Source organism: Nothobranchius furzeri, chromosome 9 (assembly GCF_043380555.1).
Source record: "Nothobranchius furzeri strain GRZ-AD chromosome 9, NfurGRZ-RIMD1, whole genome shotgun sequence".
NCBI lineage: Eukaryota > Metazoa > Chordata > Actinopteri > Cyprinodontiformes > Nothobranchiidae > Nothobranchius > Nothobranchius furzeri.
The window spans coordinates 1,756,725-1,771,947 of NC_091749.1; the positions used below are offsets into that span (position 1 = coordinate 1,756,725).

Here is a 15,223-nt window from a genome sequence, read left to right on the forward strand (position 1 = left end):
ACCGAGTCTCGACCCCTCTCTCCATAGCAGCTTCAGACCCATCTCCAAACTTCCGTTCATCTCCAAGATCTTGGAAAAGGTTGTGGCTAAACAACTCACAGCTGCTCTTGATGAACATAACATCTATGATAGCTTCCAGTCAGGTTTTCATTGAGCTCATTCTACTGAAACAGCTCTTCTCAGGGTCTCTAATGACCTTCTGACTCACAGTGATGCATGGGACTGTTCTGTTCTGGTCCTGCTGGACCTGACTGCAGCCTTTGACACTGTTGACCATCACCTGCTACTGGAGAGGCTGAGAGACTGGGTAGGCCTATCAGAATCTGCTCTGGAGTGGTTCTCTTCTTATCTTTCTGAGCGCTCCTTTTCTGTGGCCGTCTCCAAGTTTTAGGTCCTCCACCACCTCTCTTACCCATGGTGTCCCACAAGGTTCTGTGCTGGGGCCTCTGCTCTTCCTCCTCTATCTGCTTCCTCTTCAGCACATCCTGAGATCCTTCAAAGGAATCTCATACCATCTTCATGCAGATGACATCCAACTGTACATCTCCTTTAAGCCCCATGAGATGTCTAAGCTGCAGCTGTTACACACCTGCTTAGACTCTATCAAAGCCTGGATGGCTGGAAGCTTTCTACAGCTGAATGAAGATAAGACTGAGATCATCATCTGTGCCCCAGACAAGCTGGTTCCCAAAGTTAGAGACTCTCTTGGTCAGCTTGCTTCTCACACCAAACCTTCTGTCAGGAATCTTGGCGTGACCTTTGACCCAGCTCTCACCCTGGAGTCTCATGTCAGTTCTCTTGTTGGCTCTTCCTTCTTCCATCTCAGGAACGTTGCTAAGCTGAGTCCCATTCTGTCCCGCTCTGAACTTGAGACAGTTCTCCACACCTTCATCTCCTCACGCTTAGACTACTGTAACTCTCTTTTCACGTGTCTGAGCAGAACCTCCCTGAACCGTCTACAGGTGGTTCAGAACGCCTGTGCTCAGCTTCTGACCAAGTCCTCCAAACACACCCACATCACCCCGCTTCTCCTCCAGCTTCACTGGCTGCCAGTCAACTTCAGGGTTCATTTCAAGATCCTGGTTCTGGTCTATAGGGCCTTACATGGACAAGCACCATCTTACATTGGTGATCTTCTTAGCCCCTACACCCCCAGCAGGTCCCTGAGGTCCAGTGATCAAAGTCTACTGGTTGTGCAACGCACCAGGCTAAAGGTCAAAGGTGACAGATCATCTGCTGCTGTGGCCCCCAGACTCTGGACCTCTCACCCCCTGAGCCTGAGATCAGTGGACTCAGTGGTCTCCTTTAAAAAGCAGCTGAAGACTCACTTGTTCAAGCTGGCTTTTGTATGACCTTCTTCACCTCTCTCTCTTTATTCTGCTCTCCCCACCTATTCCACCTTCCTCAGGATCCACTGATTTCCCTCTTTCCTATTCACTCTCTCTCTTTCTTAACATTTTTTCTTTTAAATCGCAATTGCTTATTTTTGCTCATTTTACATATATTTTTAAACATTTTCTAAAAGTTTTTTATATTTTTACATTTTTATTTTTTATTTTTTGTTTTTGGTTTTGTGAAGCGCCTCGTGATTTTTATCTTGAGATGCGCTATAGAAATGATATTTTCTTCTTCTTCTGATTGCAATGGTTGAGACCTAGATCACCTGATGAGTGCTTTCAGGGAGGGCAGAAACAGCTCGTTTACAGCCCCTGATTGCACTTATTGTTTTCAATTGGCCCAAACCAGAGCTACTAGACAACAGGATTACCCACAGACGAGTTTCCTTCTCTTTTCCCAATGGAAGATAGTGCAAAGGAAAAGTTTAGGAAGACAAAAACAGGCACTAACAGACACTCAAGGCCCTTCGGAGTTTTGTTTGGAGAATGATTCATAACACAACGTAAAACTAGGGAGCCACCACAATTTGGACCACCGAAATATTTCATGCGAAATGATCTAAAAGTTTATATTTAGTTTTTGGACAAAAAAAAGAATCACCAAAATTGCAGTCATCGCGGAGGACAAAATAGCCCCCATGACAGCTCCATAAATCTCTGATATGTCAGATGACTGCCCACTCCAGTCATCAGATACCTGTAAGTCATAAATCCAAAGAAACCATACATCTTCTGTGTCCTTAACGGAAAGAAGGGTAAGACACAAACACGCACGCATGCACACACACACAAACACACACGTTGGCTGTCTGCCAGTATCCCTTTTATTGAACCATGAATCCTTAAAGTACATCTATAATGTATAAACGGGATCACGGTGGCACAGGAGTTGAAGTGCTCGCCTTGTAATCAGATGGTTGCAGGGTTGAGCCCTGCTCAGTCTGCTGTTGTTGTCCTTGGGCAAGACACTTAACTCACCTTGCCTGCTGGTGCTGGTCGGAGGGACCGGTGGCACCTGTGTACTGTCACCAGGGTGTGAATGTGTGTGTGAATGGATGAATGACTGATTGTGCTGTAAAGCACCTTGGGGCATTCTAGGACTCTAGAAGGCGCTATATCAATGCAGGCCATTTATAATCATTAAATGAACAAGATGTTTAACTCTAGAGGTTGCTATATCAAATACAGGCTTACCTATAATGTTGATATGAATATGTTAATGATACTTAGGAAGGTCTAACCAGTTCCTCAATTGCAGTGAGCTCTAGTAAGAGCATGTGCAGGCATTTACCATCCATACATGGACAGCTGTATGGTATCTGCAATGAAACAGCAGGTAACATGCATGAAATGCAACAGTTAATCAATTACATTGCATACTAGCATGCAAATGTAGCATATTTAGCACAATACCACAAAAGAATGATCTCACTCTGTTAACCAAACAGAAAAATTTTATAGTAATAATTAAAAAACAATATTATTACAAGAGACCCATAGATCTGCCACATCTGCAGATGATCTTAAAACACCTGTTTCCCAGCATGTTCTCTGCCTGTTAAAACTGTAGGCAAAGAGCTGTAGCTATTTTAATACATGAAAACATTAATTTAACAATATTGGACACAGTTTCAGATCCAGAGGGTAGATTTATGATACTAAAAGTATCCATTTAGAACCAAAGCTTATGTATTGTCAGCATATACTGTCCAAATATTGATGACCCTTCATTCTTTCATAATTTTTTCTCTGTACTCTCTGAACACTTGGACTGTCCACTTATCCTTGGAGGCGATTTTAACTTTTGGATGAACTCTTTAACAGACAGGCTCAGTACAGCTGGGACTCAGCGCAATTGGCAATCCACTAACATAGTTAAACAGTACATGAGTGATTATGGGCTTTGTGATGCATGGCGATTTCTTCATCCTAACCGTAGAGAGTATACTTTTTTCACACGTCCATCACTCTCATTCGCGTTTAGATTATTTTCTTTATTCCCCCCCCCCCCCCCCATGTCCCGTCTGGCTGTGAAGCAAACAGAATTGATGTCTGAATGCCCCCGCCCCCTTCGAGAGGCACAGAGGATCGCCCCGGGGGGCCACAACCAGCAGCCGGCAGAGTCCCGGGAGATATCAGCAGTGAACCCACAGACCCGCCCGCAGCCTCCCACCCCCTAGCCTGCTAAGCCTGGTATCCAGCGACCTGGGACTCAGTGGCGACCACCCCCGCCGGGGACCCAGCACAGCCCAGGGACCCAGACCCCACCAGACAGCCACCGGGATTGATCAGGCAGACGGCAAAAATCTTAAACCCCCTGACCCGGGAGCCACGAACACTCAGGCAGACCAAGGCACCACACTCCACAACAGGTGTGGCAGGGGGAGGGGAGACGGAGATCTAAATCATCAAAAGAAGTCCCAGGAGAAGAGAGGAGTCAAAGGCCCCACCTGACATATACAGGTGCTGGCCAGTAAATTAGAATATCATCAAAAGGTTGAAAATATTTCAGTAATTCCATTCAAAACGTGAAACTTGTACATTATATTCATGCAATGCACACAGACCAATGTATTTCCAATGTTCATTACATTTAAATTTGATATTCATAAGTGACAACTAATGAAAACTCCAAATTTGGTATCTCAAAAAATTAGAATATTCTGAAAAGGCTGAATATAGAAGACACCTGCTGCCACTCTAATCAGCTGATTTACTCAAAACACCTGCAAAGGCCTTTAAAAGGTCCCTCAGTCTTGTTTTGAAGGCACCACAATCATGGGGAAGACTTCTGACTTAACAGCTGTCCAAAAGACAATCATTGACACCTTGCACAAGGAGGGCAAGACACAAAAGGTGATTGCTAAAGAAGCTGGCTGTTCGCAGAGCTCTGTGTCCAAGCACATTAACAGACAGGCGAAGGGACGGAAAAAATGTGGTAGAAAAAAGTGTACAAGCTCTAGGGATAACCGCACCCTGCAGAGAATTGTGACGACAAACCCATTCAAAAATGTGGGGGAGATCCACAAAGAGTGGACTGCAGCTGGAGTCAGCGCTTCAAGAACCACCACGAGGAGACTCATGAAAGACATGGGATTCAGGTGTCGCATTCCGTGTGTCAAGCCACTCTTGAACAAGAAACAGCGCAAGAAGCGTCTCGCCTGGGCCAAGGACAAAAAGGACTGGACTGATGCTGAGTGGTCCAAAGTTATGTTTTCTGATGAAAGCAAGTTCTGCATTTCCTTTGGAAATCAAGGACCCAGAGTCTGGAGGAAGAGCGGAGAAGCACAGAATCCACGTTGCATGAGGTCCAGTGTAAAGTTTCCACCGTCAGTGATGGTGTGGGGTGCCATGTCATCTGCCGGTGTTGGCCCACTCTGTTTCCTGAGGTCCAGGGTCAATGCAGCCGTCTACCAGGAAGTTTTAGAGCACTTCATGCTTCCTGCTGCTGACCAACTTTATGGGGATGCAGACTTCACCTTTCAACAGGACTTGGCACCTGCACACAGTGCCAAAACCACCAGCACCTGGTTCAAGGACCATGGTATCCCTGTCCTTGATTGGCCAGCAAACTCGCCTGACCTTAACCCCATAGAAAATCTATGGGGTATTGTGAAGCGGAGGATGCAATACGCTAGACCCAACAATGCAGAGGAGCTGAAGACGACTATCAGAGCAACCTGGGCTCTCATAACACCTGAGCAGTGCCACAGACTGATCGAGTCCATGCCACGCCGCATAACTGCAGTTATTGAGGCAAAAGGAGCCCCGACTAAGTATTGAGTGCTATACATGCACATTCTTTTCATGTTCATTCTTTTCAGTTGGCCAACATTAGAGAAACAAACATTTTTTCATTGGCCTTTAGAATATTCTAATTTTCTGAGATACCAGATTTGATGTTTTCATTGGTTGTCACCTATAAATATCAAAATTAAACGTAATAAACATCGGAAATACATTGGTCTGTGTGCATTGCATGAATATAATGTACAAGTTTCACGTTTTGAATGGAATTACTGAAATATTTTCAACCTTTTGATGATATTCTAATTTACTGGCCAGCACCTGTACAGTCATACACAAACACAGTCACACGCTCCCTCCCTCATGCTCACACATGCACATACAACCAAAGACTTACAAAAATGCACACCAGACATCCACTCATGCTCCCCATACACATCCTATTCACTCAGGTCCCAGTACTGCTGCACATGGGGTACAACCATTACCGGTTACCAGAGTTTGACCCTTTCTGCTGGGGTGCTGATGAGCAGGCTCCCCCGCCCAATGCTGAGCACAGCAACCCACCACCCCAGACCCCAACCAGACCTCCCTCCTAGCCTCCAGCCCCAGGAAGCCAAGCAACAACAGAGGTGTTCTAAGACCCCTAGTCTCCCTCCGCCTGCTCCAATATAGTGTTGTTGTGTGTTGATGAGGTGTATTCCATGGCTGTGATGAGCGGGCAGTGCAGGCATTGTCTGGCCTATGCCAGCTGATGCCACCGCACCACCCCACTTGTACCCACAGCCCTCGGTGTCTAGGTGCAGTTTAAAATTGGAAGTGGGCACCGGCACTCGGGAGGAGGCTGAGAAGTCCCCCTGCCAACTGCCGTTGAATGTGCTCACTCCCAAGGCCCTAAGTGTGTGTTTGCGTGGAATGTCGTTGGTGGAAGTGTATAAGGTGCAAATAAAATTGGGGGGCAGGTTGCCACAGGAATGCGGAAATGGGGTCCAAACCCGCACTCCCTGACTCGTCCATCCCCCAAGGTCCTATGTGCATGTTTGTGCGATGATGTGAGGGAGCAGGAGGAGAGAAATATGCAGGGATGGGGAGGAATGGCTGGTTGGGCTTAGCCCTCCAGGAAGCCAGCTCCCCCACTGGCCCCAATAGGCACCTCTGTTGTCATAATGCCACCCAGGGCATGGAGACCCAAGCCTATCTTGCCAGGGCCCAAAGCAGCAGCATCGCAGAGCCTCGCAGAGTCCGAGGGCACCAACCTAGCCCCACCCCAGCAGAATATCTATGCCCATCGCTGCATTTGCACATTTTCCAGAATATACAAGATGTAGGACATCCAGTTAAGGTTGGGTCCTCCCTCTCCTGGACCTCCCCCTCCCATGTGATGGGACAGCAGAGGAGCCAAGGTCTACCCGAGGCCCCTGAACCCGGGCCAGGCACTGCTGCATGTTCCTGCCTTCTTCCCAGCAGCATACATGTCAGGACCCATCCCCCAAGGCCCTGCCCAGATCCCCACACGGGGCCGGCCACCCCCACACCCCGAGCCCCCAGGCCCCCATCCAGGCCCGCCCAGGGGCAATGCAGCTGCCAGGCAGTGACCCATGGCCGCCGCCAAGACCTCCAAGGGGCCCCACTCACAACCGCCAGTAGTCCACCCCCCGAGGCAACCCAAGCACCTCCAGAGGGGGGCAACGGCCCCCCAGTTCCAGACACTCCCAGTGAACCCACCTCCAGGGAACATCCGGATACTCCAAACTCAGACCCTCCACCCCCTCACCCACATCATCCCGCAGGACAATATCAATGGTCCCCCATCATCGCTATGTGATGGAACCGATCAAAGGAGCTCAGAGAGATTGATTTGAAGTGGAAGCAGAGGCTAAATCAAGTGTAATATGATCTAACAAAAGATTTCTATACTGGTTAATGCAGAGCGTTTCTCAATTTTTCCAATTCAAGAGGATAGTTTTCTTAGCGATGCATATGGCAGTCAGAGCCACGTGAACCAAAGATGTTTCAATCAGGACATCGTCCAGGTTTCCCAGTAAACAAAGAGAGGGGGAAGTTGGCAAATGACATTTCAGACACTTATATATATATATATTTTGGAAGTTAAGCAAATGCATGGATGGAAGTAGATATTCTGCTGGGGTGGGGTTGGGCTCGTGCCATCGGACTCCATGGGGCTCTGCATTACTGCTGCTTTGGGCCCTGGTGAGATGGGCTGGGGTCTCCATGCCCTGGGTGGCATTTTGGGAACAGAGTTGCCTATTGGGGCCAGTGGGAGCTGGCTCAACTGGAGGGCTTAGGCCAACCAGCCATTCCTCTCCACCCCACACATTTTTCTCCTCCTGCTCCTTCACATGATCACGTAGGACCTTAGGGGGTGAATGGGGTGTGTATGGGGAGCCTGAGTGGGTGTCCGGCATGCATTTTTGTAAGTCTTAGGTTGTTTGTGTATGTGTGAGCATGAGGGCGGGAGTGTGTGACCGTGCCTGTGTATGACTGTATGTGTCAGGTGGGGTCTTGGACTCCTCCGCTCTCCTGGGACTTCTTGTGTTGCTACTCATCTTCACCTACCCTCCCCCTGCCACATTTGGTGTGGTGCCTTGGTCTGCCTGAGTGTTTGCAGCTATTGGGTCAGAGGGCTTAAGATTTTTGGCATCTGTCTGATGGATCCCGGTGTGTGCCTGGTGGGGTCTGAGTCCCTGGGCTCTGTTGGGTCCCCGGCGGGGCTGGTCGCCCCTGGGTCCTGGGTCACAGGGTTCCTGGCTCAGCCGGCCTGTGGGCTTGCCGCTGATATCTCCCGGGAAACTGCTGGCTGCTGGTTGTGGCTCCCCGGGGCAATCCTCTGTGCCTTTCGAGGGGAGCTGGGGCTTTTCTGGTTGGTTTGTTGGTTCTGACCATTGCTGGACGTTACATTACAGTCTCCCAGGGGTCTCTGCGCTCTGGGACAGCTCCTGGATCTCTGGGACTTGGAGCTCCCTCCATCTCCTACACATCCTTGGGGGGCAGATTTGTGGCCCCTCACTCTCTATTGGACGCTCCTATAGAGAAACCTTACATGTACAAGCGCGTGTACACACACAGGTGCTCACATGGTGCTCTCATAAGTATGGACTTGGGCGTGTTCAACACATGTCTTAAGGCTGTGGTTGGCACTAAATGCATTGTGAGTTATTATCGTGTGATTGTTCAGTTAAACAATGTTGATTTTATATTTCCTCATCAGGTTGACACAGTAACAGCTACTCTAGGTCTGGAAGCAGACTCTTGTTCATCATTGACTGTTTATTTTAAGTCCCCCCCCGGTCTTCCTTTTGTGTCTTCCTCCTACTTTAATGTTAATGGTTACTCTGTTAATGGTTACTCTGTAATGCCATTATTTGTCTAATTGTTACATCAGAAGTTTACAGTTTGTCATTACTCTGATCTACAGACAAAGTGGGATTGGGATAGGATCCATGTGTGCACGGATTGGGGGTGTCCTTGCCCCTATGATGTACCTCCTGAGGGGTATCAGTCCTCATGCGCCCATGGTTCTGTCTGGTCTCTGTCCTCTGTTGGGTTCAGTCCTCACCCTGCTGTTGCCTGAGACGGCAAACAAACCACTGCCAGACACCATAGAAGATGTGGAGGGAACCAACCTCAGGTTTGACTTCACTGGTTTAACTTTTCTAATGCAGTTGATGTTCAGACTATAAGCTTTGCCAGATCTCTTGGTCCAAACTTACATCTGCTAAGAATGCTCTAATGCAATTAAGTGATTTTCAAAGGATCAGAACCAGGTGAAGACGATGGGACTTAACCTTCTAAAACGACAAACTTGTTATTTTAATTCCTCCTCTGATATTTATTGTAAACATAATCTAATGGCAGCTTGTTACAGCACAGCCACCTAGTTTGATGCATTGAGAAAAATAAGTAACTGAAGTTTGTTTTCTTTCTAGTCTGGGTGTACAGCCCAGCTCACCATGTTCTTCAGCCTGTAGCTCAAGGAAGAGTCCATTGACTTTGTTCCTGGTTCCTCCACCATCACCTGGGACCAGCTGTGAATCATCCAGCAATCAGTCAGATGGGAGCTGCTGAGTGGCTCATAAAGGACTTCCTGTTCTGCCTGCCGTTGGGGAGCAGCTGTGTGCCATTTCCCGCATCTGGCCAGCTTTGTTTGAACAATGTGAAGTTTGTGAACTTTGGTGGTTTACTGGTGTGTAATTGTTGCTTGTTAGGATTGTTAGCTCTTAAAACTTAGTTTAGGTTATTTGTTTTTGAAAGTTCTTACCCCGAGTTTAAAGTGGGTTAGCTGTCCACTTTAGTTTTGTTTAGGTGTGGTGACTGCTTTAGTTTGAATGTTTGGAATAACCTCGGTATTGAGCGCCCTAAGTTCATTCCTTATTTTGCCCTGTGTGCCAGTGGGCCTTTCTCTGTGTGTTCTGTTATTTCTTATCTGTGCTTTTCTGGATATTGTAATTTTTTTTTACCTTTTGCTATTAAATGCATGAGAGGGGTGGCTTGGGCAACATGTGTACAATAGGAGGAAAGAAAATTAAACAGTGCTTCAAAGGTCAGGCAAGAGAATAGCAGACTTTGACAAGCCATTTAAACCTTTAACAACATTAGGAACTCTGTAATTTCTTTGTTTATATAGTAATTAATGAATCCTAGTACTAATTCTATTCTTATTAGTCCAAGTGGCAAATGAAGACAACAGCTTTGTTGTTACTAGTAGAAATGATAATTAAGGAACTTGTCCACGTAAACATTTGTGGTGAGTTGACTTAGATGGAGGGGGAGGATGCCGGTCAGACCTGCCAGGCCCAAACGTATTGTCAGGATCTGCTGGGAACATCTGGCAGTCTCCTGTCAGAAGAAGCTTCAATTCTCACCTCCGACAGAACCTCCCAAATGTTCTGGGGAGGCGGAGGACATCGAGTCATGTGGGCATGTTTCGTCATGATTGCCTGTCATGGCAGCAACCCCCTAACCCACTAGTGGACACCGACGGTTAGGGATGCTGTCAAGCAATATTGCATGGACATCTGGGGCAGGTCAACTGGATTACAGACCGGGGTGGTGGTCCAACTATGGGGATCACACTCCTGACCCTCCCTGGTAAGGTCTATTCAGGGGTTTTGGAGAGGAGGATTCATCATATAGTTGAACCTTGGACTCAGGAGGAACAATGTGGTTTTCATCCTGGCCGTGGAACACTGGACCAGCTCTGTACACTCTGGGGGTCCTGGAGGGTGTGTGGGAGTTTGCCCAACTGATTTCCATGTGTTTTGTGGATTTGCAGAGGGTGTTCGACTGCGTCCCTCGGGGGACCCTGTGGGGGGTAGTCTGGGAGTATGGGGTACCAGGCCCTGTGTTTAGAGCTGTTAGGTCCCTGTATGACATGTGTCAAAGCTTGGTCTACAGTAAGTCGGGTTTGTTTCTGGTGAGAATTGGAGTCTGCTTATAGACAGGATTTTCTTTCTCTCTCTGTAATCGTGCTGAAGGAAAATCCTCATTGGGTAACTGACTGTCTTCACGCTCTGTGATTGGCCAGTCACATAGAACGCCCGCCCCTCCCTACACACAAAACTCTCTAGCCGGCCGGGAGCGCAGTCCGTCCGGCTCATCCACACACACACACAGACAGTAACGGATCTCGCTGTGCTTGCTTCACTGTTTCTCACGTTTCTTCAGTTTTCCCTAGGTTTTCTTCAGCTCGCCTCTTTTTCGGTTGAATATTTAAAGTTACTTTTTTCGTAACTTACATGGTGCATTTGACAAGACAGAGCTGACGTCCTGCATCAGTCACTCACTACCTCCGCTCCGGTCGGGTTCTCTCTCTCTCTCTCTCTCTCTCTCTCTCTCTCTCTCTCTCTCTCTCTCTCTCTCTCTCTCTCATTTTGTGGGTACATCTCAGCTTTTATGCGCTGCAGCTGGAGAGGTCTGATGTGTTTCATCTGTGGTGAGTGGCGTGGAGCTCTCCATGGTGCTGAAGCAGAGCAGCGCATAGAGAAGTCTGGAGCTGCTTGAAGCAAAAGGTGAAGGGAAAACCCAGAGTTGGTAACACCCCCATACTTAAAGGAAAAAAGAAAGGATGTTAATTTCATCTTACTTTCTTTTGAAGAGGAGGGTTAACATTAAACAGTGGAAGAGTCCCCTGCTAATAGACACTAACTAAGATAGACCTAGTCTTCATGCGATCTGAATATTAAGCACAGGTGAATATCTCACAACAAAACCAGTAAAAGAGTGAAAGCCCATTTGAAAGCCTGTCCCAACTCTTCCTGGGGTGCTTACGAGAAGGTGTGAACCACCTACACTTACCAACATGTCACAACACCAAAAACACAAACAGATTAATCTCAAAGGGGAAAAATCTCTAAAAGCTATCCAGGGGAACTCAACCCACTACCAGTAAAATGGGGCTATTGAGGAGTAAATGACCGGGACAAACTGTCAGCAATAATGTTCTCAGATCCCTTTTTGTGCTGAATGTCCAGGTCGAAGTCCTGAAGAAACAGGGCCCACCTCATCAGTCTGTGGTTTGTGTTGTACATCCAGGATAAAAACACTAACGGATTATGGTCCATGTAGACCAACAGCTTATGCCCCATACACACATACTTCAAAATGTTGAAGTGCTAAAATCAGCATGAGTGCCTCTTTCTCAATGGTAGAATAGTTCAGTTGGCACGAGGTGAACTTCCTGGAGTAGAAGGCTACAGGGTGGTGTATCTCGGTGACATCCTCATGAACTAGGATGGCTCCCATCCCAACATCACTGGCATCCACCTCTAATCAAAAAGCCTTGGAGAGTTCTGGAGTCAAGAGAACCGGGGCACTGTTCAGCAGAAATTTTCAGCTCTCAAAGGCTGTCTGGGCAGCATTCGTTCATACATAAGTCTCATGGGTGATAGAGAGGTCAGAGGCGCAACAACAATGGCAACACTCTTGCAAAAACATCGGTAATAGCCGGCAATTCTGAGGAAACGTTGGAGTTCTCTCCAAGTAAACGGCCGGGGGAAGTCTAAAATCATGTGGACTTTGTCCTGATCTAATCTTATATAACCGTGACCTACTTCCTTTCCTAGGTACATCATAGCGGCCTTCACAACCTCACTTTTGGCAAGGTGTTACACCCCTTCCCAGGCTAGGAGATCCAGGAAGGGGTAACACAAGTGAAACAGATCTACATCAAAGAAAATAACAAGAAAGTGCATCGCCTCTGCTTGAAAAAGGTATATTAAACCTAAATAGCCCCTATACAAAAGGTGGACAAAAAGGTTCTTAAGTAAATATATGGGATGTAACTAAAGGTGGTTGCTATAAAACACAATGTAAATGTGACTAAAAAGAGGTGGTTAGCAAGTGAGATTATCCAAAACAAGGTGAGCCCACAGGAGGTAACCTGGCTCAACCAAAGCTTATAAAACTCATTTAAAGCTCATAAAGAGCACAAAAGCTCATATTAGCTCATAAAAGCACATAAAGCTTCCAAAACCGATTTTAACTTATCCCAGTCATAAAGTCTCTCATAAACAAAGCTCCCAGTAATTGTGGAGAGCACCAGACATAATCTGATCCCATCCTCGAATGGGTGACAAACACAAGGATTTAAAGGCAGCTCATCAAGAGAGGATCTGCTCCACCTTGGTCTGGTAGGATCCATGGAATGTCACTCTCCATGGTGCTGAACATGCTGAGTAGCAGGCAGGGGTTCTGGAAAGCAGTGTGTGCTGGAGCGCTGCTCTCCAGGGTGCAGATCCACTGGAAATAGACAAAACGAGCCTTAAGAGACCATGGAGCCACTGGACCTTCTCAGTATGGGAAAGCAACACCCAGGGCTCAACACCTGCGGGACCCCAAAGGTACAGGGGGCAGCAGTAGCTCAACAGGTTGAGCGGGTTGTCCAGTAATCGGAAGGTTGCAGGTTCGATCCTGGCTCCGGACAGAGAATTCTGCAGTTGTGTCCTTGGGCAAGACACTTAACCCACCTTGCCTGCTGGTGGTGGTCGGAGGGTCCGGTGGCGCCAGTGCTCGGCAGCCTCGCCTCTGTCAGTGTGCCCCAGGGCAGCTGTGGCTACATCGTAGCTCATCACCATCAGTATGTGAATGTTTGTGTGAATGGGTGAATGACTGATTGTGTTGTAAAGCACCTTGGGGGGTTCCAGGACTCTAGAAGGCGCTATATCAAATACAGACCATTTATAATCATTAAATGAACAAGATGTTTACATCAAATGTTTGAATAATCTGTGCTTTAACTAATGATGGCTTGAAAATGAATATTGCTCTTACAATGATCCATTTCAGATCTTATCTACACCAAATCAGTATGTGTTTTTTTTAACAAGTTAATCAACATTTATATTCATACACATTATAATAAGATACGTATGAATCATCGACATATATACTGGACAGTTCGTTTCCATAGGCTCCAATTATAAGTTTTTGTGATAAAATGGGAGATGGCCACTGTGACCGTGTCACAGGTTCCGTCAAGTGAAGTCCTTACTCTGAGAGGAGCTTTACAAGTGCGGGTCATTACAGAAGTCCATAGAAGAAACCACAGTGCCGACTAGACCGGTCTCGAGATGTCTCCAGGTCACGACAGGTAGTTATTTGCGTCTATGGAGGACTCGTAAGGAGTCTAAGCTGGTTCAGCTTTATTCTGAAGGAACCGTTTGCGGTATCAGTTGTAGCGTGCAACAGGTTTTGACAGCTTGTCAAAGATGCAATGGCAGCAGAGGCTTCCTCCGATGGCCAGTCAGAGTTAGGCTCAACTGAAATCACTCAGGAAGTGATGCTGTTTGAATAATGGCCATATTTTGCTTCACTGATAAGTTAGAACTTGCCCTGTAAAGGGGTTTTGCCAACAAACTCAGATACACACCTCCCTCAGATATGAAGATGCTGATTTTGTGGATAAGAAGATATCTATGTGCAGTGACATTAATTTTAACTTGTGTCATGGAGATATGGTGAGTGTGTCTTGTCTAGTCAGTGTGCTGATTCAATATATGGGTCATATGTTTCATTTCATCCTTCTTAATCTTTCAATGTAATAATAATATTCATTTCAACTTCAGTAATTTAAGCACAAATTAATCAAAACATTTCATTTAACCGTATTGTCCATTTCATTATATGATTAAATGATTAGTTACTCATATTGTTCATCTGTCTTGTTCTGTGAATAAAAACCAGTCTTAGATAAAAGTGAGCTTGCAAGAGACCTTGGCCAACCAACAGTATCTTTCTTGCAGATTAAAGGCACCAGTTCAGACTTATGTCTCCAAATGGCCAGATACTGAAGAGGTCAGACTGTAGGTGGAAAACTGACCATTCCTGGAGGCTACAGCTATATCAGCTGCAGTTGTTTAATCCTCTTAAAGCCATGTTCCTCAAACGTTGGAAGGTGGTAGGTGCGTTTCGCATCCCAAAAGGCATCACAGTGTATTGGAGGAATGTGTCTGGTGTCACAATAGCTGAAATCTCTGAAGCTGAGGGAGTTAATGGAACTTGCCAATATCCCTTGAGGAGATCGAGTTTAGTTACACATGTGGCCCCTCCTACGCTGTCAATACAGTCGTCAACCAGGGCCGTGCAGAGACCTTTGACGGGGCGGGTGCTCAAAGTAAAAAAAGGGGCACTTATAGAGCAATCCAATAAGTTAGAAAATTCAGATAATGAGACCCTTGGGTTCAAACAACATGATAAAAATATATAAATTAGTGTGATTAGTGTTAATGTTAGTTCATAAATAATAGTTTTAGTTTTTAAAACTGACTTATATCTAGAGATGTTACAACCACATTTCTGCCCCTGATCCGAGTCCAAGTTGTTTGATTTTTGATTATCTTCCAATACTGAGTCCTGTTCTGATACCAGGTGGTGATGCAACGCGTTATAAAAGAAGAAAGAAGTCATCCTTCTGTCTGTATTTGTCATTTTGTTATTTTAGCCTGAAAAGTCACTCATTCAGGAAGTACATTTAACAGAAATCAAGATACTTTATTGCTATTGCACAGGTGTACAACCAAAGATATGTGCTTACTAAAGACAGCTCTAGTAAGAGGTAGTAA

At 46.4% G+C, this 15,223-nt stretch overlaps 1 protein-coding gene across 2 annotated transcripts in view; it reads left to right on the forward strand.

The window, feature by feature from the left end:
* si:dkey-119m7.4 (solute carrier family 22 member 6-A) overlaps window positions 1-9,365 on the forward strand; it is a 44,462-nt gene extending 35,097 nt beyond the window's left edge. The window contains exons 9-10 of one of the 2 annotated variants that reach the window (XM_015953880.3): window positions 8,581-8,793; window positions 9,092-9,365. In XM_015953880.3, coding sequence (XP_015809366.1) covers window positions 8,581-8,793; window positions 9,092-9,230 — 352 coding nt within the window. In that variant the 3' untranslated portion in view covers window positions 9,231-9,365. Of the gene's footprint in view, window positions 1-8,580; window positions 8,794-9,091 lie in introns of those variants that run through there. The other variant, XM_054732436.2, reaches the window with a different exon arrangement.
* Window positions 9,366-15,223: the final 5,858 nt, after the last annotated feature.